At 42.0% G+C, this 27,009-nt stretch overlaps 1 protein-coding gene across 1 annotated transcript in view; it reads right to left on the bottom strand.

The window, feature by feature from the left end:
• The window catches only part of mettl15 (methyltransferase 15, mitochondrial 12S rRNA N4-cytidine), a 71,409-nt gene that overhangs the window by 15,153 nt on the left and 29,247 nt on the right, over positions 1-27,009 (bottom strand). Inside the window, exons 3-5 of the mRNA XM_086107434.1 lie at positions 17,433-17,569; positions 9,253-9,444; positions 4,247-4,425 (exon numbers count right to left, since the gene is read on the bottom strand). Of these exons, the coding sequence (XP_085963560.1) occupies positions 4,247-4,425; positions 9,253-9,444; positions 17,433-17,569 (508 nt within the window). The remainder of the gene's footprint in view (positions 1-4,246; positions 4,426-9,252; positions 9,445-17,432; positions 17,570-27,009) is intronic.

The following is a 27,009-nucleotide window of genomic DNA, read 5'->3' as shown; positions in this document are numbered from 1 at the left end:
GCAGCTCAGAGTAGCCATCCTTTTTGGAGCTCCAGGTAGTAGTGGTGGAGAGCACTCCTGCTGGGGACTCCATCATTCTTCAGTGCTCATGGGGTCAAGGAGAGTGAGATCTGGAACGACATGATGGTGGCGCGGAAACCTGGTGTGTTTTATGTTGAGAGGGAAGAAATTTCATCTGTGCTGTACACATACAGCACATGTGACAGTATAGTTGTATTCAATTCAATTCAATTCAATGATTGGGATGTCATCAGCTTTGTGGGGGCAAAGATTGTGGTCCAACCTGGCATACCCAAATGTATTGTGAGGGTCTGCTGTGAATGTCTGGCAGATTCCCCTGTCTGAAGGAGTTTCAACTGCCACTTCCAGCAGAACATCCCAGGAGAGGTGGAAGTCATTGAGTCCAAGTGGACCATTTTCAAGGCCTGCATTATTATGGTGGCCGACCAGAGTTGTGGCTGTAAAGTGATTACATGTTCATGTAATAGCGGCAATCCCCAATCCTGTTTGTGGACACTAGGGTTGCCACAAAGAGGAGTCCTATTGGACTTTTCTGGCCTGCATGATTCTGGAGGTAGCTGGAGTGTGCCGGCCGGCCAAGCAAAATGCAGCTTTGGTGATCACAGAAGCAAAACTCAGGCCTAGGAGGATTTCGGTGAAGCCATGGAGTATAACCTCCGGATGGCTTCGAGGAAACTTTGGTCCACCTGCTGGCATCTCAGGAGGGGGAACAATGCAGAATCAACCCTGCGTAGAGTGGGGCATTGCTGACCTCAACTTGGGACGTTGTGAATTGGTGGGGAGAATACTCCGAAGATCTAAATTCCACCGTCACGCCTTCTCATGAGGAGGAAGAGTCTGGGAACTGTGAGGTGGAATGTTCTATCTCTGGTGAGATAAGAATAAGAATAAGAAAACCTTTATTAGTCTCGCAATGGAGAAATTCCAGATTCACAGCAGCAAAATTATGAAAGGAAGAAGTAGAACAACAAAACATAGGAGCTGCTGGAAAGGCAGCCACTCACGCGGCACCATTTTGAAGTCAAAATAACAAAAATAACACAACACAACACATAGGACACAGACAGTCGTGCAATCTTCACCACTTTTCTGCATACACTTTGTCTGAAGCAGTTATAGATGAAAGAGGAGAGGATCAAAGTGTCTTTTCACCAGTGGATCAGAGACGGCATGCTGAAAATGTGCACACGTCTGCTCCAAGCTAAGTTTTGAAAGCAAACACGAAGCTGTAGCGTCCATTGACGAAAAAGAGATTGGCTCACATCTCCTGTCCCATGTAAATCCACTTCAATTCCAAGCCGCGACTCCCAGTTCCACATCCGCATCGGCGCTTCGCGCTAACGCTCCTTTCTTCTCATCGTCGGCTCCTCAAGCCTTACATCCATCCAGCCGCAGACCGTTCAACAGCACCGATCTCTCCGCTGAACAAAGTGGGGCTGTGAAAAATGCTGCCCATAACAGGCGCAAGACACAAGCGCCCCGGGACTGTACAGCAACGACAGTCAAATGGCGCCGACATTCCTCCCAGGCAAAAAAAGTGCTGGTATACCCATGCTGCCGAGAAGGCGCAACCACCAAGCACAGAGTTTCCTCCTTGATGAATGTCGTGGCCAAAAAATGCTGAAAAAAGTCCACATCAGGTCCACACGATGTAACAACAAACACAAAGTGACAAAACAAACCAAAAAACAACAGAAAAAGCAAGGCTCATGAGAGCACTTGCCGACGGCTGCCAAGTCGGGCGCCAACTTGACTTCAGAGATGAGATCCACCTGAAGTTTCTAAAGGTTCTGGATGTTGTGGGGCTGTCCTGGTGGAAATGCCCCTGCAACACACTTTGGGTGTATGGGGTACCAAATCCTCATATATCTGTAGAGGCTGCTCGGCCCCTCTTTGATGGATGCAAGCAGTAAGTTACCTTAATTTCCAGTGAGTGTTGGACTCTGCCAAGGCTGCCCTTTGTCACCAAAACTGTTCATAACCCTTATGGGCAGAATTTATTGGCGTTGAGTGTGTCCGGCTTGGTGACCTCAGTATTATACAGGTATCTTTGCTTTTTGTACATGATGTGGTTCTGTTGGCTTCATCAAGCTGCTGGAGTGATTCACAGCTGGGCGTGAAGCGTTTGGGATGAATAGCAGCATCTCCAAATCGGAGACCATGGTCCTCAGACACAAAAGGGTTCAGCGCTCTCTCGAGTATCAAGTATCAAGTACAACTTTCTCCAGGTCGCGGATGAGATCCTACCCAAAAAGGAGGATCCTTGAGATCTTGCCTCTTGTTCATGAGTGAGGGGAGGATGGATTTACTGGTGTTAAGATTTTTTTTGTTTTGTTTTGTTATCAGTTACCAAGTTGCTTTGCACTTCAACGCCACCATACAATACAGACAAAACCAGTTTGACTGACGAAGGTGCTCCATTGCCAAGACATTTATTTGACAGTAATCAAACAGTTATTGCCTCTATTCACTATTTTGGTCAATTTTCAACATGGCGCAGTAAATGTGTTTCAGAGTTGGCGAAACCGTTTCACACTTGTCCATTTTTTAAATACTTCTTGGCCACAATACATCTATCCACAACTGACAACCATTCACACTCACACTCTCAAGTATAAGCAGAAAGGTAGAAGAGTGGTATCCACAATCAGAAATAATATAAATCTGACATCATGCAAACACCACAAAAAAATGGCCAAGATCTTTTTCAAACCAAGAATCTTGCCTGTAAGGCAGACGTGCGAGGCACATGAACCATCGTACGGCTTCAAAATTGCCAATGTGAATTTTATTTATGAGTGCAAGGTCGCACCACATCCAGAACTCTTATTCCTATGTTATGCCAAATGTGCTTAAAAGGCTGGAAAGGTGGTGTGTTTGTAAGTACTGATGTGAAAATAATGAAAAACAACTGCACAAAACATTTGATGTACCGGTAGTCAAAATGTGTGCAAAATTGAATTTGTTCAATCCAATTTTCTTTATTTTGCTTGTTTTTCTCTGTTTCCACTTTTGCGATGTAGTTGCTATAGACGCTGCATGTGATTGATTTAAAAAAATCTATTTTAAACCACATGACTTTTTGTAAACAGCTGAAACTTGTGGATGCAAAACAGGCTCGTTGAAAATGTGGGTGTGAATGGTTGTTCGTCTCTATATTGCCCTGCGACTGACTGGCGACCAATTCAGGGTGTAGTTTGCCTTCTGCCTAAAGTCAGCAACTCCCTGCGACCCTGTTCAGGATAAGCTGTGCTGAAAACGAAAGGATGGCTGGGTGGATGGATGGATGAATGGATTCCTTTTAGCTGAAAAAATGACTTGAAATTTCTTCGACAGCAAAAAATAAATAAATTGCGATAATATGAAATGGAACAAACTCAGCAAGAGTAGTCAAAGAAACAAATCAGAATTTCATGTTTTTACACTGTACATCTCACAGTTGAAGTGGGTGCAGGTGCAGAAGCCAAATTTCATAAATATGTTATTTCCCCCCCAAATGACATATTTTTGTTGTCAGCATTTATGGCACAATTGGTCACAGAGCCCCTGGTGCAACTTGCTTCAATAAAGACCTATTTGGATTGTTTCAAATAAGCAGAGGCAGTGATTTGCTGTTGCTCTTCAGAAGATATCTGACTGCTGCTCTTAGCCACACCTGTTCTCCCAGGGTGACGCTGACGCACATGCTGTTCTCTGCAATAACTATTGAGGACAACATTTCACTCATTCAGCACCTCGGATCTTGGAGGCATATAAACAAAAGGGGCAAAGGAAAAAAAAATGGTGAAGAAACAGAATGCAAACAAATGATGTGTGTCATGTGTGAGCTTGTATGAGTTACCATTAAGTGCCACATGTTTCTGCATGCAAGCGAGCAGGGAGATGAGGTGGAGGTAGGGGCAAATGGCAAAACCCCCCAAAAAAAGTCTTGAGTCGCATGAGTGTGAAAGCATGTTTCAATTGAAGATGTACCTACTCAAAATGTAGTGTCATTTTGGGGCATTGACTACAATTTGGTGCAGATTCATGCTTTTAGTCATTGCTACTTTTAAAGGGAAGCGGAGAGAAAGGCACAAATCAGACAGAAGACAATGGAGGATCAAAAGATGATTGTTTAGGGATTCTGAAATTTTCCATCGGCAAAGGGCTTTGAACTCAACTTGTGGTTTATTCCTTTACAGCCTTCATAAAACTGTGGGAATTGATCAGATAAATGAGTCGCTACCTGCTACCACACTTGCAAGCTGCTGTGTCCGGGTGATGGAGTTGACACGGCGTGCCTCCACAATGGCTGAAGCTATTTTCCTGGCATGTCTCTCCTCACCATATGCAGTGAGGATGGAAGCAAGAGCCTCTTGATCTAAGGTATTCACCACGTCAGCAGCACAGGGCATGTCGGAGAACCTACGCACAAAGGGAAAACCAATTAAATTTGCCGACGTCACGCACTTTCTGACAGCAGTGAATCCTGGAAAAATATGAGATACAGCAGAAAATCTTAATGGCTGATATCAATGTTAATATTTTTCAAAAATTCATAAGCAGTAAATATTAATCATCAATGAAGAGATGGTATTATAACAACTGCTATACTAGACCAACCATGAAATCTGAATTATATGGTGGAAACATTTGAAACAGAGTTATAATTGTTCCCATGATTAGCTACCATTTAATTTTGTAAATAATAATTTTCATGAAAATACATTTGAGCATCAGCCCTTTACCCATCTACTATAAACTAATCGCTAAGAAATTCTTGTAGAGATGACATATTTCTATCTGTGTTGAAATTAGCCTGTTTTGAGGGGTTAGCCTGTCTAACTATTGTGTCTTTTGACGACTGGCTTCTTGTTCCAAATACAGAGCCCAAAGTGAGAAACCCACTAGAAAACAACTATAGTTGGGGATCAAAAAAGAAATAAAGAAAATGAAATCATTTTTACTCGTGGAGGCAATACTTCATATACTACACGGTGTGTATGTGGGACTTGGATTTTTTTCCAAGATGGCGCCTGAGTAGGCAGCCGTCGGCAAGTGCTCTTCAAGAGCCTCGCGTTTTTTGTTGTTTTGTGTTTTGTTTTGTCACTTTGTGTTTGTTGTTATGTCGTGTGGACCTGATGTGCACTGTTTTCAGATTTTGGCCACGACCTTCGTCGAAGAAGAACCTGTGCTTGGTGATTGCGCCTTGTCGGCGGCACGCGTGTACCAGCACTGATTTTGATTGGGAAGAATGTCTGCGCCATTTGACTCTCGTTGCTAGACAGCTCCGGGGTGCTTGTGTCTTGCGCCTGAAATAGGCAGCATTTTCACAGCTCCGCTTTGTTCAGCGAAAAGGTCGGTGCTGATGGACAGTCTGCAGCTGGATGGATGAATGGCTTGAAGAGCCGACGATGGGAAGAAAGGAGCGTCAGCGCAGAGCACCAATGCGTATGTGGACCTGGGAGTCGCAGCTTGGAATTGAAGCGGATTTACATGGGACAGGAGAAGAGAGACAGTCTCTTTTTCGTTAATGGATGCTCCAGCTTCTTGTTGCTTTCAAGCTTAGCTTGTAGCAGACATGTGCACATTTCAGCATGACGTCTTTGATGCACTGGTGAAAAGGACACTTTGATTTGCTCCTCTTTCATCTATTACTGCTTACAAAGTGAATGGAGGAAAAGTGGTAAACTGACTGTCTGTTTTATGTGTTGTGTTGTATTATTTTGTCATTTTATGTTAAGTGTTCTTTTGATGGCGGCGCAGGCACCGGCAGCGGCTCCTCTTGTTGTCTGTTGTCTGTTTAAGAGGGAGGAAATGTCATCTGTGCTGTATACAGCGCATTTGACAATAAAGTTGTACTTGATACTTGATACTTGATGGACACAAATCTTGCTGCGTCGACAGCGTCACAGATCAAAGAAATATGTGCACCTGATCAAACCTAACACGAATAGCTAATGCTAATCGGTGTATCCAATATAACGCAACGCAGCTCTGTTTACCTTTGCTAGCATGGATGTCAAACTTGTGGGTGATGCGGGTGACTCTACATATGAATGCGTCTGCATAAAATTACGAACAATGTGGTGCGGCTGTCACTTAAGTGTGGCTCTGAATCTTAACGCAGCCAAGCTGATCACATCATGGGCAGAGAAACCTTTTGGGGGGGGGGGGGGGGGTGGTTGTCATCTACAGTGGGGCAAGAGCAGAACAAGATTTATGAAATTGTTTAATTTCACTCTTGAAGGATGGACATACATTCCAGATATTCAACTACTGTAACAATATTCAAGCCATTAAAAAGTCTCTAATATGTCCCACTTTTTTTCTCAACCCACTTTTTTCTCAATTCGTAGGGAAGTTTATTGATGATGGCTCGCATGTTTGCCGACAGTGCAGTGGTAAGTAAGGCTTCACTATCATCTGTCTTTATGGAAGGTCAATTCAAGGCTTTATTGATGTACGCTGTTGCGATAGTGTAAGCATTTCCAAAAGGTTCCTCCAAGAACGCTTCACGGTATCCTTCATCTGGTTCCATATACAAACAGCTCCTTACTAAATCTCTGGGCTTTCCACATGTGTATTGCTCCAGGAAGTAGAGATGACGAGCCTTGCTGCTTTCAGTTTTGCTCTCTACACCATGTTGGAACGACATCATAAAGGATCTATCTTCCAATGGATCACCTTTGAAAACAGTAATGCTCTGTGGTGGCAAAGTTGAGAGAGCCTGTTGCTTAACCAAGAACTCTGTAATACCATTTTGACCTTGTAGGACAGCGCCCAATATCTCTGTGCTGTTGTGATTTCTTGCTTCTTGCGCGTCAGAATACTTTGGCTGTTCAACAGGTGCCATTGCTCTGAGTCGCAAAATGTTCTTGTTTTTTTTTGTATTGCAAAATTATTTGGTTCATCCTTGACAACTCTCTCCTTCATGTGATGCAATACTTTTACGGAATGTCGTGAGATGCATATGCCCTGTTAGTGCAACAAATCATGTTCAGCTTTAAGATTTTGCATCCTAATCTCAAATTCTCCCTTCTTTGCTCATCTTCCCATTCTAGTGTTGCTTCTTTAATGTGATGTGCGTTTGCTTCAGCTATTGGAAGCATCAATTCTGTTGCTTTCAGCCTGTCTTCCTGTTCCGGTGCTGCAGCTTCCTGTTGCAGTGGTGCTGCTTTCAAGCTCCTATATGTTAAACTTGATCAATGATCAAGTTCTACATTCCAAAATTCTACCACAAGCTCCTCAAACTGTTATCGTTATCGTCAATGAGGTCCACATTGGAATCAGCATTCCATCAATTCAAGTATTTCATCCTTCTTAGTAATTTGTGTTGAATTAATTTTCCTTAATTCCTAATCGTTGTTCCAACATAGTTTCCATTATTTCCTCTGTAGGTTCCATTCGTTGAGGTTCCATTACAGTTGTGTACTTAGGTTCCATTGATTGATACTCTATCGTAGCTGTATCTGTTTTTAGTTTTGATAATGTGAGATGAAAGCTTTGTTTGACATTGAGATAGACATAGCAACAATACCGTCTTTCCAACAATGATGTTTTTTCTGTACTCAGAAGTTTTCAATTGCGATGAATCGATCCAGTAAAAGTTTCTCGAAATTCCAATCAATCGGATCAGGAGAAAGCTCATTTCAAGGCCAATCGGTTGATCAGCAGAAGGTTTTCTTTCTTCAGCTAGTGCAGTTTGCTGCTGACTTCACTTCCGCGCGTGTGCTGTATTTTATCCAGGTTATTAGTAATCCACTTGAGTCTGTTCATGCTTTTGAAGACCGCTTTAATCACTAAAAAAACACTAAACATACAGTAAAACACTGTAAGAGAACATTGCATTTGCGTAGCCTTTTCTTCCACTATGCCCAAGATGAAAGCTCCTAATTGGACATTATATGTGATTACATAAAGGCAGGATAATGTTGACATATCAAACATAAACAGTGACATACTTCACATCTCTGGACCCATACAGTCATTATTATTTTTCCCATAATTGTCCAGCCCTCGTCTTTATCGTTAAAAATGTTTAATGGGTTAAATGAGTAGATGGGATAATTTATGCACTTATATGCAGTGTTTGAAGGTTAACACATGTAAATTTTTCTGAAACACTCTGCACGTTTGTCTTTAAGTGGGCCGCCACCATTTGCACTGTCAACAAGTGCCTTAACTTTGAATATAACACCAGGGCAATATAACATGTGTAAAATAGAATTACTATTTTATCGTTACTGATTTAATTGAATTATTATAAATGATTATACTACTTTAAAACGAGCCATATAAAGCACTTTGATACGTGGGCTCCCCATTTCATAAGCATGCCTCGATATGAATGAACATCTTTTGGATTTTTCATACACAGAGTAGCCTTGTTCCAGTTCTTTCTATTGGATGAATAAAACAAAATCCTAAAAATAATAATGACATCCACTTCACGGACTCATACATATAAATGCCATACACACAGTGGAGCGACATGACTTATGACTTCTGATAATTACATTTACGCAAGTTGGCTTGTAATTTCCACATTGCATCAGATGTTAAGAGCTCCTGATAAGAATAGAAAGCATACACCAAACTACCCTGATCACTGACCTTGTGTTTCTTCTTGTAGTCACCACTGAGAATACAGAACAAGCAAGGGGGCCGTCAATTCTCGGATATTTCACCCAGAGTTATTTCAATGGCGTCGAAATAATCTTACAATGCGATTTTGCCAAGATGAAACCTCTTTTTGTATTTGTCTACATCTTCACTTATGTGAAGATGTAATATATATGTACCACTGATACTCATACTGCTGACAGGAAACAATGAATCGGATTTTTAAAAAATATATAAATCATGCTGTATAACATCTGTTTGTGGGGCTCTTGTTATGACAATTTCATATGATCATGATCATGAAGATCATAATCATGAAGACCAAAATTCATTACTTCATTTCGAAAGTACAATTGACGAAGTCAAAGTTGCCTGCAAACCACTTTGGGCTAACATAGGAAGGATGCCATCGTTCTTACTTTCTGATCTACATTTTACATTTTATACAGAGAAGAGATTGAGTCCATTGGGTAAATATAAATTAGGATTATGGATTCCTGATACTCATTGAAGTCCAGTAACTGTCATGGTCCCCCCCCCCCCCCCCCCCCAGATCCACATATTAAAATTAAACGTCTGGCTACATACCGGTAGTTTACCAATTTTGTGAATATGAAAATACGTCACCTCTCTCCATCCATTCTCATGTCCAAGGGCCCATCCTTGCTGAGCGAGAAGCCTCTTTCTGCATCGTCCATCTGCATGGAAGAGCAGCCGGCATCCAACAGGACAGCATCAATACTGCCCGCTTTAACGTTGATGGTAGAGAGCAGGGCTTCAAGCTCGCTGAAGAGTCCAAGTAAGGGTTTTACTCGTCCACTAGAGAGAAGGTATCATCAGTTAATTGTGCATTTGTATTCGTTTTTTTGATGACAGTGTGTCTTTCATGATTTAATTAAGGTAGGGTCCAGAGCTGATTTCAATCACGATGAAATTACATGAAGTGCAGTTTAAAATAGTATACAGGAACAGTGGTTAAGTAGCAACAAGTGATGGGTGTATCAATTCTGTGATAACAATATACTGATACTCTCACAATCAATCGTGGGTCAATTGGGTAATGACCACTCTCTAATGATACGAAGGGCGCATTTGGAAATGCACTCTGATACACAGTGACTGTTCAGAAATTCCGAATGTTGTTATGCTCTTTGCTTATTTTGATGGGGGGTGCCCACAGCGAAGGGCGTCAAAGCGTTAGGCAGGACAAAAAGGAAGCTGTCCAAGCAAGATGTGAAGGTTGTGGGCTGATGAAGGATTTGAAAACTTGCAAAAAAAAAAAAAACCTTACAAAAAAAAAACTCAACTCAAATGTATTTATAGAGCACTTTCAAACAGCCATCGCTGCACACAAAGTGCTGTACATGGAGCAAATAACATATACAACAGTAAAGCAAAACAACAAATCAGTATCAAAGATGGTCATAATTTGGGTCATGCTAAGTCAAATGCCAAAGAATACAAGTGAGTTTTGAGGCGGGTTTTAAAACTGACAATATTCAAAAGGAGCCCAGTCTGTCTCTCCTAACACTCACAAAGGTAGTATCGAATTTCAAAATGCACCCTTATTATTACATGAAAAAGTACATGTGGCACTTTCATTCATTTTCGTGAGTAGGACTCCTAAAAGTTTTTCTACTTACTCAAAACGCCATTTCCCTCAAATATTGTTCACAAATTGGTCCAAATCTGTGTTAGTGAGCATTTCTCCTTTGTCGAGATAGTCCATCCCACCTCACAAGTGCGGCATTGTCAAGATAACGATAAGACAGCATGATTTTTGCACAGGTGTGCCTTAGCCTGGCCACAATAATAAGCCACTCTGAAATATGTGGTTTTCCTTTGTTGTGGAGGTCTGTTGGGGTCAGAAAACCCGTCAGCATTCGAGGATGATGTGGGAATGGATTTTCAGTCCCATCCCATTCCATTCCCAGAGAAAAAATTCCCATCCATTGCAGCCCCAAACCATAGTTGAACAAATAAATAAAGACAATTCAGTCCCATCCCACTCCGCTCCTGCCCCCATTCTGAATGACTTCCACTCCCGTACTGCTCCCATTTTGGACGTCAGCGTCGAGAGAACTGGGGGTCACTCACAAGAGTGTAGTCAATTAAAAGTGACTCGTGACTAATTTCTGCATTACTACCGCTTGCTTTTCGGGGCACCACGTCAAATTTGGGATTGTTTAGCACACAGGTGTCAAAGTAAAGGCCCGGGGGCCAGATCTGGACTGCCACATCTTTTTATGTGCCCCGCGAAAGCAATTCAAGCATGTCAAATTCCAAGATGCTTGCTAAATTCTGAACCAAAATTTCAAATTGTCACATGTAATAATTACAATGCTTGAACAATCCATTATTCTTGACCTCTGATGTCAGAACTAGTTATCATTCTATTTGTTGTTTGCTGTGTATGAAACGTGGAAGTGGTTTAACATTTACAGTATACGGTATCACAAAATTCACAACGGCCCTCCAAGGGACACCATAACTACAATGTGGCCCACAACAAAAATGAGTTTGACACCCCTGGTTTGGAGGGTAAATGATGAAAATTTTTGTGAAATAAGTAAAATATTAAGGGGGTACAATCAATAAATTGGGAGCTCTTTTACCTAAATAGAGGTTTATTATAAATAGAGTTTGATTTTTGCACAGGTGTGCCTTAGCCTGGCCACAATAATAAGCCACTCTGAAATATGTGGTTTTCCTTTGTTGTGGAGGTCTGTCGGGGTCAGAAAACCCGTAATTTACCTAAATAGAGGTAAATTGTGTCTTAGATGCTGGACTTCTGTATATGGACAATGTTTGTTAACTATTGCTACTGAAACATGCAAGACATAATTCAAGATTCTATTGTAGGGCAAGCCTAAAAGAATGAAGGGGGGATTAATAAATGGGATGTAACAGTAGGGAAGACTACTTTTCATATTTGAACTGGTTCTGTTAGAGGAATCTATGATCAGAATTGTATCATGTTTAAGTTTCATTTTAATTTGGGCACATCGAAACGTTTGGGTGCGTATCCAGTACCCCCAAATGCCTGTGCATAAAGGCGCTGGCTACCTGGCTGGAGGGCTGTTGAAGTCCACAATTGGCACGTCAATGCAGGTGGGCGATCACGGGGGCGAAACTCGGTCACAAAAGGGGAATGAATAATTCGGGAACAGCGGTTGAACAACAAAAGACGAGTTGAGAACACCCGTCGCGCCCAGGCGACATTGGCCATCCGCAAAGTCTGCAACATGTTAATTCAATGTAGACCAGACAGAAAAGGCGCCAATGTACTGGTGGTTCAATGTTTAAAACAGGTAACCAATCACTACCGAGGGGCCGGACCGGGGGTGCGGTATGCAAATATCGGGGGCAGTGTTTTCCTTGTATGTTACAATAAAAGTCTGAATTGGCGGGAAGGGAGCTCGAGTGTGATCGTGGAGCAACTAACCGTCGTTCGCTCTCAGAGATCCGCTTCCGCCGATATTGAAGACAATTTTCCTGTGTGCCGAGTCATTTCTTTAACTTTGTCCGAGAAAATCTCTGACATGTTCCCATTCTCGATACCTGGAAATCCATTGTGGTACTTAATCATACCATTTTTTCTTGTTATTTGTCGTAATCAATGTTAATCTATTGAACAATACACCTTAAAAAAATAAATCAACTATTATTTTTAACCACATAAAACTTGATAAATAACAAAACCAAATGAGCCACAGTAAAAATAAAGGTACAAGATATTACAATTAATCAGAATAAATAAATAAATGCAACTTTCTTTGCACGTTTTAAAAAAATATATATTATTATTATTATTTTACAATCCAGACAAGCTTCGTCTGAGTCCATAGATGGTGAGGCAGATACTAATTGCCTCCAAAGATGTTCAGTTCATTTGTGACAGATTTACAAGAGGGCAGAAAATATCGAAAGTGGGTGAGCGGCACCCACTTTCCATATTTCTGCTCTTGTACATTTCAAAAATGAACATGATATTCTTTGGGAGCCTTGTATCTGCCTCACCTATTCCATTAGGACTTTCCAATAACTGACAGAGCAAAGCCGTGTACACTCAGTCACTTCCTCGTGCAAGCACGGTGAGATCCTTCAGCCACACACATGAAAAATTCATGTGACCTTTTAACATTGTGTGATCAAAGATGATGGCACAAGAAAGCAACAGGAGTAGCTATCTTAATATTAAAAGTAAAAAAATAAATTAAAAAAACACCTCTGAATCTTTTCTAACAATTTGCCAGTGGTTATTGCAATACTGTCCTATCTAAATGGTGAATTCAAACAATTCTTCCCTTATTCAATAGAACAATTAATGCAAAAGCAAATTATTTCAAATATTCATACTCTTTTTGGATGGCTGCACTAAATGTTTATTTATACTGTATATTTCTTTTACTTCTGCCAGTTGTGTTGTGTCATTCCAAAAGACAAGGGTACTTAAATGCCGGACAATTAGCAATAATAATGAACATTTGATTTCCCATTCGAAAAGTGGGTGTGGCATATTGTGTCACCTATGGCCGCAGCTTTGGAGCATGAAGTTGAGTTTGGGAACGGAGCACCGTATTTTCTGCACTGTGATTTCGCTGCATTTGTACCATACAGTGACAATGAAGGTTTTCGATTCTATTTTTGTTTAATCCTTGTGTGCAGCACTTTGCATCCGTGTTTGTTTATGTTGCCTATAAGCTAAATTGAGTTGACAGGTGAGTGTCACAAAGAAGCCGTGCAATTCCATGCACACACCAGGACATTGTTGTTGCTACGCTTTATCCTGACGTTTACCACCCCGCCGGACCCCAAACGCAGAAATGGTGCATCCATTAGTTTTCTATGACGAGAATTCCACCTGCACACATGAAATATCTTAACTACCTTAATTTTAAAAAGGACCGTCGTGTTTTAAAATTGCTGATGAGGTTCTAAAAATGTGCTAAACAGTTACATAACATTTTTAAATGATTCATTTCTTTATGTGTGTTCGACACAGTGTTGGATACATAAATGCCTTATGTAAGGTCTTTTATTATTAAAAAGGACACGTTCTAGTGGTGTATGTGCTAAGGTCCAAGTGTGGATCCGTAATTACTTAAGAGTTCTGAATTATTTATGGTTGTAGCACCTCACTATATTTTTATGGGTGCCCCTTATGGGATCAACTTGAGCAGACTGTGTTTTTCAAAGATATAAGACTAGAACATACAAATGAGTCACTCCAAGTTACTGTACTATAAAATATCTCGTTGAAAACAAAAAATATATATTTTGGAGAGGCTAATAAGAAGCCAACACTCTACAGCCTGAGGACAATGGTGTTCAAAATACTGCTGCTCCTCACAAATCATGCCAGAAATACTCCCTTGTGTTGACCTGCTCCGTTCCGTTACCTGCGTCACTGAAGCCTAAGACAAGATGCTGATTGATTGCTTTCAGCAGGGGACCAGTGATGAAAATATCTTCAATCCAGTGAAGGAAAAAAAACAGACGGTTATAAACATAGAACACTCAGATAGACACCGGTGCTCAAGTTCTTGTTCATATTTTCAATTTGTCCTTCCTCAGTCCAAGCAAAAAAAAATCTATCTGTGGCCAGTCTGCGCAATAGACTATGGGCAAAAATAAATGTAATCAAAACTCTCCCACGCATGCACATCATACACAATAGCAATGAATACAATATGGTATTTCTACAACACTATTGGAGGACTTAAACATATGAGCTTTAGCTATAATTTTCTGTGGAATTTTCATTGTTTCTTCACCGCTATCAATCTCAAAAAGGTTTTATAATTAGTTGCTTTTTTTAAGCGTAAAACAAAATACTTTGAAAAATTGTTCCATATTTTAAGCACGTTACCATTTGCATGCAGCACGGGGGGAAAAAAAACAGGTGGGCGTGCCAATTCCTTTTGACAACATGTCATTTGTCATTCGCAAGTGGTCGTCCCACGGGTTTGTCATTGTCAGTCTGTCATTATTTCAAGCCAGCCAAATCTGTCATCATCAGTCCGTCACTCCGTCATTGTTACTGTAATCGTGCTTCCATTAACGCTAAATTACAGTTCGTCAGCACTTCTTTGGCATGGCATCGGCGACAGCCAATTGGTGTCAAGAATGTACTACTTGCTACGTCACATGCTTTCGCATCACAAGAAGAAAGTTTAAACGCACACGCGCACACACACACACACACACACACACACACACACACACACACACACACACACACACACACACACACACAGCGGTGGTGACGGGTGACATTAAAGCAATATGGGACAATGTCATTGCGGTTTGTGGGAGAAATGAAAGCTATATACAACAAAGACAGCTTCATTTATGGGTCGAAAACTGTTAAAAAAAATAGCGGGTGAGTCAGTGAGCCAATGTATTCATTTGGAAAATGGAGCGTAAGGTTTCTGTCAGGCAAATGGAATATATTAAGAGAGCTGTTGTTAAAAAGCCTGTGATGAGCAACAACATGAATTTGGAACTTCTGGTGTCTCTGTCCCAGGAACCTATCTATGCAGGGTCCTCAAGAAGCTTGCTGTCGGGTGTGGACATCATTATTGCCTTCTGGTCGTGTTGCAGTGGACAAGCCTCCCACCACCATTGGCTTGTGTGACGGGTTCTGATTCTTGTTTGTGCCTAAACAGCAGCTAAGGGTACCCACCCTTTTGGGAACACCTTGGAGGCAGTACTGATGTGCACTACATGCTGCAGACACATTCATTCTGCTAGGGAACTTAGCGTGATCACGTAGGCAATGACAATGAGACCTGCAAGTGCATCAGGGGAAAAACAAGCCCTCAATCTCAACCAGGGCTTTGTTTTTTTCATTGGAGTTAAGCAGAGGTGGGTAGTCACGTGATGCCTTGAATCTGTGCAGTGGACACATTTATCAATTTACAGAAGGCTTTAATTGCCTTGTGTCAGGAAAATTGGTCTTAGTCATCGGTCATGAGTCTTCCAACAGGATATTGACCACACTAAAGCTAAATACACCCAAGACTGACTACCGACAAAAACAGAGCCTGAATAGAAATTTGTTGAAACTTTAATCTGTACGAAGAGCTGAAACATGGTAGTTTGAAAGCCCCTGGAGTAGTTTTCTTTTGAGGAGTGGGTCAAAATGCTGCAGAAGTCTCATATACAGTGACAGTAAAAGGGTCATGACAAGGTTTAAAGGTGTGTGTGTGTGTCTGTGTGTGTGTGTGTGTGTGTGTGTGTGTGTGTGTGTGCGTGTGCGTGTGTGTGTGTGTGTATACCACAATATTCATTTCATTTCTTATTCTTTTATCCTTTTCAATTGCCTTTATTAGCTTCGGCTATTGTGGGTTTTTATCTCTTTGACGGAGTCAACAGTTTTGTTTGGGAATGGTATTATTACTCCAATATTTGCCAGTACACCATATACATCTACAACAAGCAAAATGTTCAAGAGATTCCGACAACAACATTGTATGATCATCACATGCACACTATTTTAAAAAAAATCTGTTGAGAAGCAGTATGTACCTGGAGTCACATCCTTGAACTGAGTTACAGTGCATCGCAACACTCCACTAGTCATCAGAACTAGATTGAGGTTGACGCTGGATACCATGGGTTTTTCAACTTCCGTGTTTTTATAGTTCATGATGCCTGAATTAAAAGATAGAGCCTTTTCACCCAAAAAAAACTGTTTTAACATTTAACCTTTACTGTGGGCAGAAAAATAAAGAAATATATCAAAGCAGACCAAGCACAGTAAAGAAAAATGAAATGCTGACTGTAATTCAGTTAACAGGTGACTTTCACAAACAAGCTATGCTGGCAGTTTCTTTGGAAATAGATTTTTCTTTCGCTTTAAACGAGGTTTCGTCACATTGGTGCATTATAATTTGCATTGAGGTTATACTTTCCTCAAGATATGAGAGCACATATAGTTGGAGAGAGAAAATGTTGCAGCCCTTGTGGACGATGCACTGCGTAGGATGAGAAGGCCTTTTACTCAGGCTTCCAATAATATTGGTTAATTGCAAGATTTCTCTCAACTTGCATCACGAGTAGGCGTCGCAGAGTTTACAGCAGGCGTGCATTGCGGCTGACAGAATAGTGTTTGGAAACTCTCTCCTAATTGTCATTCCCTGCTCACAGGTGTATTTTTCTTGTAGAATCCCTTGAGAGAGGTTTCCCCAGAATCTACGTAAAAGGATTCCTGCCCACGCCTAGGTCTTAGGAACATCTCATTTTCAGCCTCCCTCAGTTTGCTCATGAACACGCATACTCACTGTCACCGTGGCATTGTATCTCCTCGTACTCTCACTCTCATCGTTTCATTTTTTATTCCTCTTTTTACTCTGAAACACTTTCTCTCTCCGATCTTATAGATCCGGCGGGAGAAGTAACATCCCCCTCACGCTGTGCAGAGTCGTGGGCCCATTCTCTGACAAATGACACGCTTGGCCCACGAGCTCTGTGAGGGAGGGGGATAGCGGGAGGGGATGCTGAAAGTTAAGAAGGGAAATGGACTTGATTGGGCAAAGTAGCTCAGTAACTAGTGAGGAGCATCTGATTGGTCCCAGGCAAGTTGTGAGACACACTGTAAAAACTGCAATAATATATCACACCTACATATGTTTGCAGAACTGACCACAAACCAAACACTACAAAGGTGAAGCTGTCAAGTATGACATTAAAAAGGGTAAAACATTAACCACCACCCTGTAAAAACATTTGTCTAGACAGTCAGTAACATAGGCTTTGGCTTGTGTTTAGGAGTAGTTGATCGGATGTAATAAATCACTTACGGGTTTTCCTTTGCTAAGTCATGGGCCAGGGAAATTGCCGTGGGATCCCGGTCTAAGGCCAGGACTGTCACGTCAGAAACCGCTGTAAGGATTGCTTTGGTATGACCACCACCACCAAATGTCATGTCGAGGACCACCTACAATGAGAGAACATAAAAAATTACATTTTACGAAACACATGGACAAAATGTAATGTCTGACGTCTATTAGAGACGCAATAAAACCTTTAAAGAATGGAATGTAAAGTCAATTTACAGAAGGTTGTTGAGTTCCACCATCAACCTTAACAGTTCACTCCACTTCTAAAGTTGTCCTCAAGTGAGGAATGGTAGTTGACCTTGGCATTAACCCTTTCATTCACCCTGTAACCTGATAACATGATGAGCTGTCCATTGTAGTGACCACTGTCCCTGAAAGGGTGAAGTTGGTCAAGTAGCTTTTCGGGCTTGAGTCCGACTTGAGTTGATTAAATTTGGGCATGGTTGCTGGTGTTGAAGTGCAGTGAAAAATGAATAAAAGAGCTTAGTGTATTACCGGTGGGTCTTTTTAATCCATCATAAATTGATTAAAAAGTGTAGTGCTGGGAAACTGCAACTGAGATTTTCTTCAAATTCTCCACCAGCAGAATTCTTCATGAAACCATGGAAGTTGCCCATGGCATGCAGTTAGAAATACTGTTGGAGGCTATCAGGTGTTTAATTGGTTATTAAAGACCTAACCCGCCCCCGCCCCCCCCAACATTCGTGCAACCTAAAACAATTTTGAAAATCTCCAGTCATTGTTGATATGGGATGTGGTTCTGAAAAACCTTCGTGCAATCACATAAATAAAATTTAAGTGGCGGTGGTATGAGTCATGAACACATTCCTCTTTCATAACTTGATGAAAAATCCCTGGCTCAGATCTCACAAGTCCACCAGATTGCAAAGGTGTCCCATAGATAGATGGATGGATGGATGGATGGATGGATGGATGGATGGATGGATAGACAGACATATATACACACATACTGTATATATATCAAACACACAATCACAAATTACATTTTTATTTGTATATCGCTTTCACAACAGCTGTGGCTGTGTGTGGATAAGTGCAGCACAGCGCCGTCTCATTTCAAGAAGGTTGTGTTGGACACAACCTGCACATTACTTTGCGAGAGTGCGCATGTTCTCTCTGCACTTTGGACGTCCAAAATGCATGACAAACATGTATGATAGGTTTGTATAACACCACACTGATTGTGCGTGTGAAAAGTTGTCTGTGTCGTGTCAGCCATCTTACTAAATGGTGATCGGTCCATGGTGTAACTCACCCCAAATGCACAAATTTATTTTTGGAACAGCAAAAGTAATTGCAATGATTATCTTATAGCAGTGGTTCTTAACCTTCTGAGAGGTACCAAACCCAACCAGTTCATACGCACATTCACCGAAGTTTTTTAAAAACTTTATGACATACTATCACGACAGTCACACGTTGACAACTGTGTGAACTAAATTTCCCGCAGCACTGATTGGACAAGCAATGTAATGTGATCATCTGCAGCCAGTGATGGCAAAGCGGGTGTATCATAACTAATTGAAATGTTGAGTCGGGTATGGCTTAACCTCCACATGGCAGAGGCACCGTCGAACCCCTGAAACCGATTCACCGAAACCCTAGGGTTCGATCAAACCCAGGTTAAGAATCACTGCCTTAAAGGTTCCGTAACAAAATATTAAGTCACTTTAGTACAGGCCAGTTGAAGCAGTTTTGGACAGCAATCTTGCTGTCCATCAGGTGACCGGCATCAAACGATTGCGGAGCTATAATCTTGTCCTTCTCCAGCATTATACACCCAGTCTACCATCTCTCCCGACTCATACATACGAATTCTCCATTGCGCCCTCTCTACCTCAGGACCCTGCCACTACAAGAGCTACTCTCAATTCACAGGGGGTTTCCTCAAGTGTCTGGGCAGGTGTGTTGGCGGTGCAGGCAGCCCGGTCAGCAGTAAATATCTGCTATTGGAGGTTGGCCAAGTCCACCAATGCCCTCCGCCGGTCCAGCAGGGACATGCAGTCTTTCTGTAAGGATTCAAGGGGGTATTCACCAGGACTAATTGAAGTATTATATTATTGTTGTGGTGTTGTGGTTTTTGGTATTGCGTATTTGAGATAGCAACATGACGGCAACACTATTTTGGAAGACATTGTCCCTTGCCCGGACATAAATGTCATCAGGGCCCATTTTTGGAGCAAAGCTTAGAGGTGGGGCTCAACCTGCACCCATCAGGCCTGGCTGGACACAGCCCAAAGAGGTCATTTGGCTATCCCATGAGCTCATCCCCTGTGGGATGGGCCAAGGGGTCTGGTGCACAGTGAGGTGGGTGGCTGCTTTGAAGGGACATGAAATGTGACCTTTCAAGGATTTTATTGTCATACCGACACACATTTCCACATAAGGCACAAAATGCAATACCTAAAGACCCTGGTTAGCCTAGTGAGTCCAAAGATATGAGAAAATAAATAAAACAAAAAATCAAGATAGGGAACATTTTTATTTATGTTCTGTAAATGTGCAAAGATGAAAATGCAGCAAGGTGTAGATACAGCAGAAAGAGGCTTGAATTTCACATGATGTTTACCTCTTTGTACCGGGGGTGGAGGGTGCGGGGTGGGGGATTAATAGTTAATTTTTAATTGTTAAATGTACAGGGAGAAATAGGAAAAAGGTAGGGTAGGCAAGGAAAATGGCTACAGAGGACTGTTTGAGTCTAACAGCTTCTGGAAAGAAGCTGCACTACTTCAGCTAGGTGGTCCTGCTCAGGATGCTTCGTAGGCTACTGCCTGAGGGGGGAGGGTGGAAGAGGATGTGTGTGGGGTGAGTTGGATCCTTGATGATGGAGATTTTTCCTTCTGCATCTACTGGTAAAGATGTCATAATCTTCCGAGAATCCTTTTCCATCCTTTGAAAAGCCGTCCTTTCTGTAGCCCGGCAGCTTCTGTGCCACACCGTGATGCAGTTGCTGAGGACGCTCCTCTACCACATATCTATAGAATCTCCCCAAAACACAGCTCCCCAATATGGCACGTCACAGCTTCCAGAGGAAGTGGAGACAATGGTGAGCCTCCTTCGGCAGAAAGGACGTGTTTTGGCTCCAGGTGGAGTCCTCAGAAAGGTGGACCCCAAGGTACTTGTAGTCGGAGACCAATTCCAAAGCTGCTTCTGAACAGTGGGACAAGGGGGGACCTGTCCTTCATGAAGTCCACCACCAGCTCCTCCTCTTCACATTGATGCTTTAAATGTTATGTTTACACCAGTTCACCAGATGTTCTACTTCTTCTCAGAGCCCAGACTCATCGTTGCTCATGACGGTAGTATGGAGCTTTGGCCATATGGTGGTCGGTGCCGGTCATGGCAGCCGTCCCCGAACCCGTTAATGGATCACACTAATGAGGGATGCGTCAAGCTGAAGGATGAGTCCTGTTGGGGCTTTTTGGCCTGTGAGACTTCAGGGGCAGCTATTGAATACCAGCATACAGAGTGAAATGCAGCTTTGTTGGTCAGTGAGGCAAAAAATCAGGGATGGGAAGAGTTCAGTGTGGTGAACGACTGCTGGACAGCTTCGAGGGAATTTTGGTTCATCATCCAGCATCTCCAGAGGGAAACGTAGGGCATGATCAACACTGTGTTCAGTGGGGGCGGGGCTCAGGAAATTGTGACTCTTGGGGGAATAATTAACTTATAAGAATGATTTTGCGTTGATGTGCGGCCAGCATCCATGTACATGAGTCCAGTACGTATTCATGGAGCTAGATCGTGGGGCAGACTCATCAATACATCAATGAAATAGTCCTGGTGTCCAGGCTCTCCTTTAGAGATAGGGTGAGAAGCTTGTTCATGAAGGGAGGGACTCAGAATGAAGCTGCTGCTCCTCTTCATCAAGAGGAGCGAGATGAAGTGACTCAGGTATCTGGTTGGGATGCCTTCTGGATGCTTCGCTGGTAGGTTGGAGGCCCAGCGAACTTAGATCATGCCGGAGTGACGATCACCACTTTACCATTAGCCACAAACAGCACCACACCACACCACACCGCACGTCCTCCTCTGCTTTTTCCATTACAGGTGCCGGACGGGATGAGACCGGATCAACTGTCCTAAGCCTCTCACAGCGAGTTGGGGTTCTGCTATAACATTTCACGAGTGGGCAGTTTCGACCACTGTTTTCAAAATATGAATTCCCGCGGCATGATGCAGCAACATCGCAAAGTATTGTTCAGCCTATCAAATGTACAAAAGCTTTCACAGACAAAAAAATATCTTTCTGGTCTTAAGCCAGCGAGACAGAGCTGCCCTCCACCCACCCGCCGTCAAGACAAAAAAAACAGTGAATACAGACACACATATTTTGTGTTTCACATCAAGATTGAACCATAGTTACAATTTAATATGTATTATGGCCAAAATAGTGCGATCGTGATGTCACGAGCAGGCATGCAGAGCTCGCCACCAGCGCTCATTCATTCTGAAAGGGGAGCTCAGTCTCATTCATTCGTCTGCCTCCCCAAGTCAGCGGCTCGTTGTCCTCCGACATCCGAAGCCCTCCGGCTCTCTCCCAAACACCTCGGGTGGGGGGAAGAGAGGCTCCCGGCTGCGGCTGGACACCTCTCATTCAATTGAATGGGACCTGGCGAGTGATTTGTGCGATTGTGAACATTTTTACCGAAGCTTCATCCAATGGTACATATGACATTGTCAATATGGTTCACTGTTGTCGTAAAACACGTACAGTATATTTATTGTATATGCTACATTTTTATGACTTTGGCAATGACTGGCGCGTGGCTTTGTCTCACTCATCTAAAACCAGGAAATGGGCGTGTACAGCGGAGTTCCTTGCTGCATCACTGTTTGCCAATCAGATTTCATTGACGACATGGCCCCACTCTGCTCCAAAACGCCGGCATTCCGAGATGGTTTTCAAAAGTGGTTCCATTGTAGTTACTTGGCCCCAAAAAAGTCTAATGGAAAAGCGAACACCCGGAGCCAAGCAAGGACATCTTCGTGTGAAATGGGGCGAATGGAAAAGCCCCTTATGTCTCTGAGCTGGCCAGGTAAATCTTCAGGATGCCCCCCGGAAAAGCTTTACTCAGGAGAGACAAGAAATCAAAACTTCCCTGCTTAGAATGCTGCGTGTGCTACACAACCCCAGATAAGCGGAAGAAAAACTGGATGGATTGTTCTCCTTTAAAACTGCATATCACGAACATTTTTCTTCTGGATTTGAAGAAAATGTTCTTGAAGCATAACCAACATGGCTGCATAAAGGTGCTGTATCATGACTGAACAATTTATGTCTGTCAGACAACTGAGGACAAAAACATTTTCGAAGAAAGAGATTCAGCCTTCCCAACTCTGACTGCCTCTACTACAAATAAATGCAGTCATACAAGTAAGAATACAGAGTCATCTGGTTAATTTACTGATAATTTCAGATTATAAATGACAAGGAAATGTTAGCCATTCCTCACAAAAACATTAAACATGTCGATCGATAGTGACGTGGAAGGTGGGCTGTGTGTGTGAATGTGTGAGGAAAGAAATGATCAATGGCGGTTCCCTCTCCTTTTCAGCGCACAGCAGCAGACGGGGAGGGGGAGTGGGCTAGTGGGATGAGTCACACGCATAATGAACTTGCCTGTTGTGCTATTCAATACAAAAAAGGGAAAAGGAAAAGCAAAGAAGATTGGCTTTTTATAAAACCAGATGACATACGGTAAAGTGCACATGAGACAAACTAGTTCATGACTGAAGTGTGCGGTATTTATCACATCAGTATTTTTATACCTCTTGAGTAAGATCTAGCCAAAAGAACAAATGCAGTTTCTGTTTGTTTTATTGCTACAAGTGAAAAACAACAACAAAAAAAGCACACCGTATACATATGGGGTATTTATCATGACAGGTGCATGTGTATTCACATACAAATCGTAGTTGCACTACAAAGGTAAAGAGGTTTGATACCATGTGAACTTATTCAGCACATGCAGCAACACACACATTCAGTGTTTACAAGGCCATTTACTTGCTTCATCTTCGTCAAGCCATCAGATGGGCACGTCTGGCATTTGTGCTGATAACAAAGAACCACCCTTGCGGTAAAATATAGAAAGTACACCATCGATGTCATATGTTTCCCTACCTTTGAGATTATATATACATACAGTAGGTTTTTAATCAAGCTAATGGCTGAGTATTTTCTTCTTGATCAAGGGTGTGTTATATCTGCCTTTCCCAGCAGAGGGAACAGGAGAGTTGGAGTAAGGCGAGTGGTGCAGTGAGGCTGCAAGGTGGTACAGTATGTTGCAGGACACTTCAGCAGTCACCTCACAACATCATGAAATTGATTGCCCCTTCCTAAATTCAAAAGCCATGTGCAAAATGGACTCTCACTTTGTATTTGTGAAAAGTATGGTGAATGGAAACCCATATGGTTAGGGTGGAAAAAAAGAGGCCTGATTGCAGCCCATCTTATGGTTGAATTCATTAAGGGGAGCAGGAACCTGAGAGAAGCCGGAGTACTCACCTAAATCCTACCTGTGACTCCCAAGCCCAGGTCAGTTACAGTGAGGGATCTAAAATGTCATTGAGAGGAGTTTTTACAGATCTTGTTACACTAACGGACAGACCATCAGGTTGACAGAGACACAGGTGCAGGATCGCTTTTCTTGTTGCGTCCGTTGCCATGGCAAGAGTGAAGCTAACCGGTTTGCATTTCTTCTTCTGGCATACAGAGTTCATGGTCAGACATCTGCACAGGAACCCGTTCATGACACGAGAGAAATTATGAGACAAATTGAGTTTTTACGACTATTATTTGGGTAGTTTAACAGTAGCATAGTGCAATAATAAATGATAAACCTTATTCTGGAGACAAATCTCACTTAAAACTTCTGCTTTTCTCAATTTCACTGAGTAGTTACATTCAACAGTATTTCAAATTAAACATTTCGTGACGCGCTAAATCATTGGTTTTGATGCCAGATTTGCCAGAGGTTTGATTTTAACTTTTTACAACACAGACATACAGTATACTGCATACGGGAAAGTTGTATTTGTTTGTTTGTTTAACTTCCCCCTGCACAGACACACTGATTTCCACTTTCTTTCTATGAACAATATTTATTTGGCGGAAAGCCTTTGTTTGCATTAGTGTTACAGGTAGGAGGCAGCATTGGGGAAAGGGATCATCAAAACAGATGGCTCGTTGAGTAGAAAACCTGATAAAGACATGACAGCTTCCTACAATTAGTCTGTCAGGCTTATGTGCATAGTGAACAGTGAGGTCTCAGATGCCTACCTTTAACTACGTGAAAACAAAACTGCTTGTGTAAAATGAGCTAAAGAGTGAGTGAACCATACAAGAACACGAACACATTGACAAAACTCTTTTCCAGAAGGCAGCCCAAATGGCAACTTGCATTTTAAATAATCTTTCTTTTGTCAGAGGAATGCAATAGAGTTGCAACAAATACTTAAACTCCTCAGCTATTCAGTACTGTTTGCAGTCTTTTGGCAAAGTTTGACGAGAATAGGCATTTGAGGTAGTTATGAGAAAACATGTCCATGCATGCAAAAATTCTTTTAACTTGAACTTTAACTGCTTCCATAAACCCGATAGAGAACACAGAAAATGCATCAATTTTCTCAACAGCTCATCCTCACTAGCTTGCCAAATTAAATATATGAAATAACAAATTATTTCTTTCAAAGACAAATGAACAATTATCAAACAGGAAAGGTATTTTAAAATATTGTACAGCAAATAAAACATTGCTATCAACATTAATATGTGACAAACAGAAACTGGACGAATGGTTCGCTGGACGGACGGACAGATGGAGTTAAAATTTGCAAAAAAGATAAAAGGAGAAATTGTATCTTCATGTTAGACTTTATTTGTTTCCACTTTTGAAAGAAAACTATTGGAGTAGCAAGCCCGTATCTCACTGAGGGGTGAACATTTGCAAGTGTTGGCGAAGGTAGCGAAGGTAGCGAATGCGCGTTCACGTCAGACTTTGTTCAAGGTCACAAATGTTCTACAATGTTTGGCAGACGTTCGCTAATAGTTTCATGGTTGTTCTTTTCGCAAGGATATTTTGAACATGATGTTTATTTCTTGTCAAAAATCAAAGAAAATTTTGAACATGTTCAAAATTCCCTTGCGAAAAGAAAAGTACAGGCGAACATCTGCGACTTTGAACGAACCCTGATAAACCGACGAGAATGCGACATTCAGTACCCTTTGCAAACACTCACAGACAATCGTCCGTCAGTGGGATACGGACTTTAAGGTTAGGGTCAGTTCACTGATTAGGCGAGCTAGGCAGATGCTAAAGCAAAACGTTGTAGACTCTAGGGGGCGCCAAAAATCAGATGAAAATTCACCTTCAGCATTATTATATTCCAAGAATTTCTATTTATGCTTAATTTCAAAATAAAAAGAAAGATGAGCAAATTGAAATTTACATAAACACTTAAATAAGCAAAGAAGGGCAAGGGTCACACTGCAGGGTGTGATGCCCAATTTAGATTTGTTGTTAAATTCAACCTTTTTATGTTGTCCGGCACATGACAAAAACAAGTACGACTTCTAATTTGAACACAATGCGTCTGTGATGCGACACCCATGCGCACAAAGCAGGACAGTCCAACAGAAAGGGGCTCATCTTATTGGATACAACTTTATTGTCAAATGTGATGTAACATACAGCACAGATGAAATTTCTTCCCTCTCAAGGCAACATAAAACAAGAGGAGCTGCTGCTATCATCTCATATTGACAAAGTAGCAAGTCAGGAGGAGGTAGAAATATTTTGGGGTAATGAGGAGATGCTCCTCTAACGGATTTTATGAAGACATTTGCTAAAAATGGCATCACATCGTTGCTGCACATAACAACTGGATGGCCCGCTTGGATGAATTAGTACTATCACCACATATGTCCACTTTGTTTCATTTCATGTGGCATTACATTCATGTCAAATATAAAGGCAACTTTGTTACTCAAAACAACTTGCAGATTCACCAACAATTTTGAGAAGTCTCCCTCCCAAGCACTTTCCGACGACCACACGGTTTGCATATTAGACTTTGTGGAGGAACAACGCCTTGACTCTGAGCCTTTCCCAGATGACAGAGCTTCTCACCTCATCTCTACAGGAGAGCCTAGACACTGTGGCTTGTGTTCGGGACTTTATTCTTTCGGTCACCAGCCACAGCTCGTGATCATAGGTGAGGGTAGGAACGTCGATCGACCGGTAAATCGAGACCTTTGTGTTCTGGCTCAGCTTCCTTTTCACAACTACAGACAGATATAGAGTCTGCAACACTGCCTACGCTGCACCAATCCGCTTGTCAATCTCCCGCTCCCTCCGCCCTTTACTTGTGAACAAGACCTTGAGATAGTTGAAGTCCTCTGCTTGGGCAGGATCTCAATCCTGACCTGGAGAGGGCAATCCACAAATTTTTCGATTGAGGGCCGTGGTCTCAGATTTGGAGGTGCTAATTTTCATCTCGACTGCTTCACACT

Source organism: Hippocampus guttulatus, chromosome 3, assembly GCF_054856545.1.
Source record: "Hippocampus guttulatus isolate MCC_2025c chromosome 3, RoL_Hgut_1.0, whole genome shotgun sequence".
Classification (NCBI taxonomy): domain Eukaryota; kingdom Metazoa; phylum Chordata; class Actinopteri; order Syngnathiformes; family Syngnathidae; genus Hippocampus; species Hippocampus guttulatus.
Note: the sequence above shows the minus strand (reverse complement) of the source record. Positions and strands in the feature narration are given on the sequence as shown.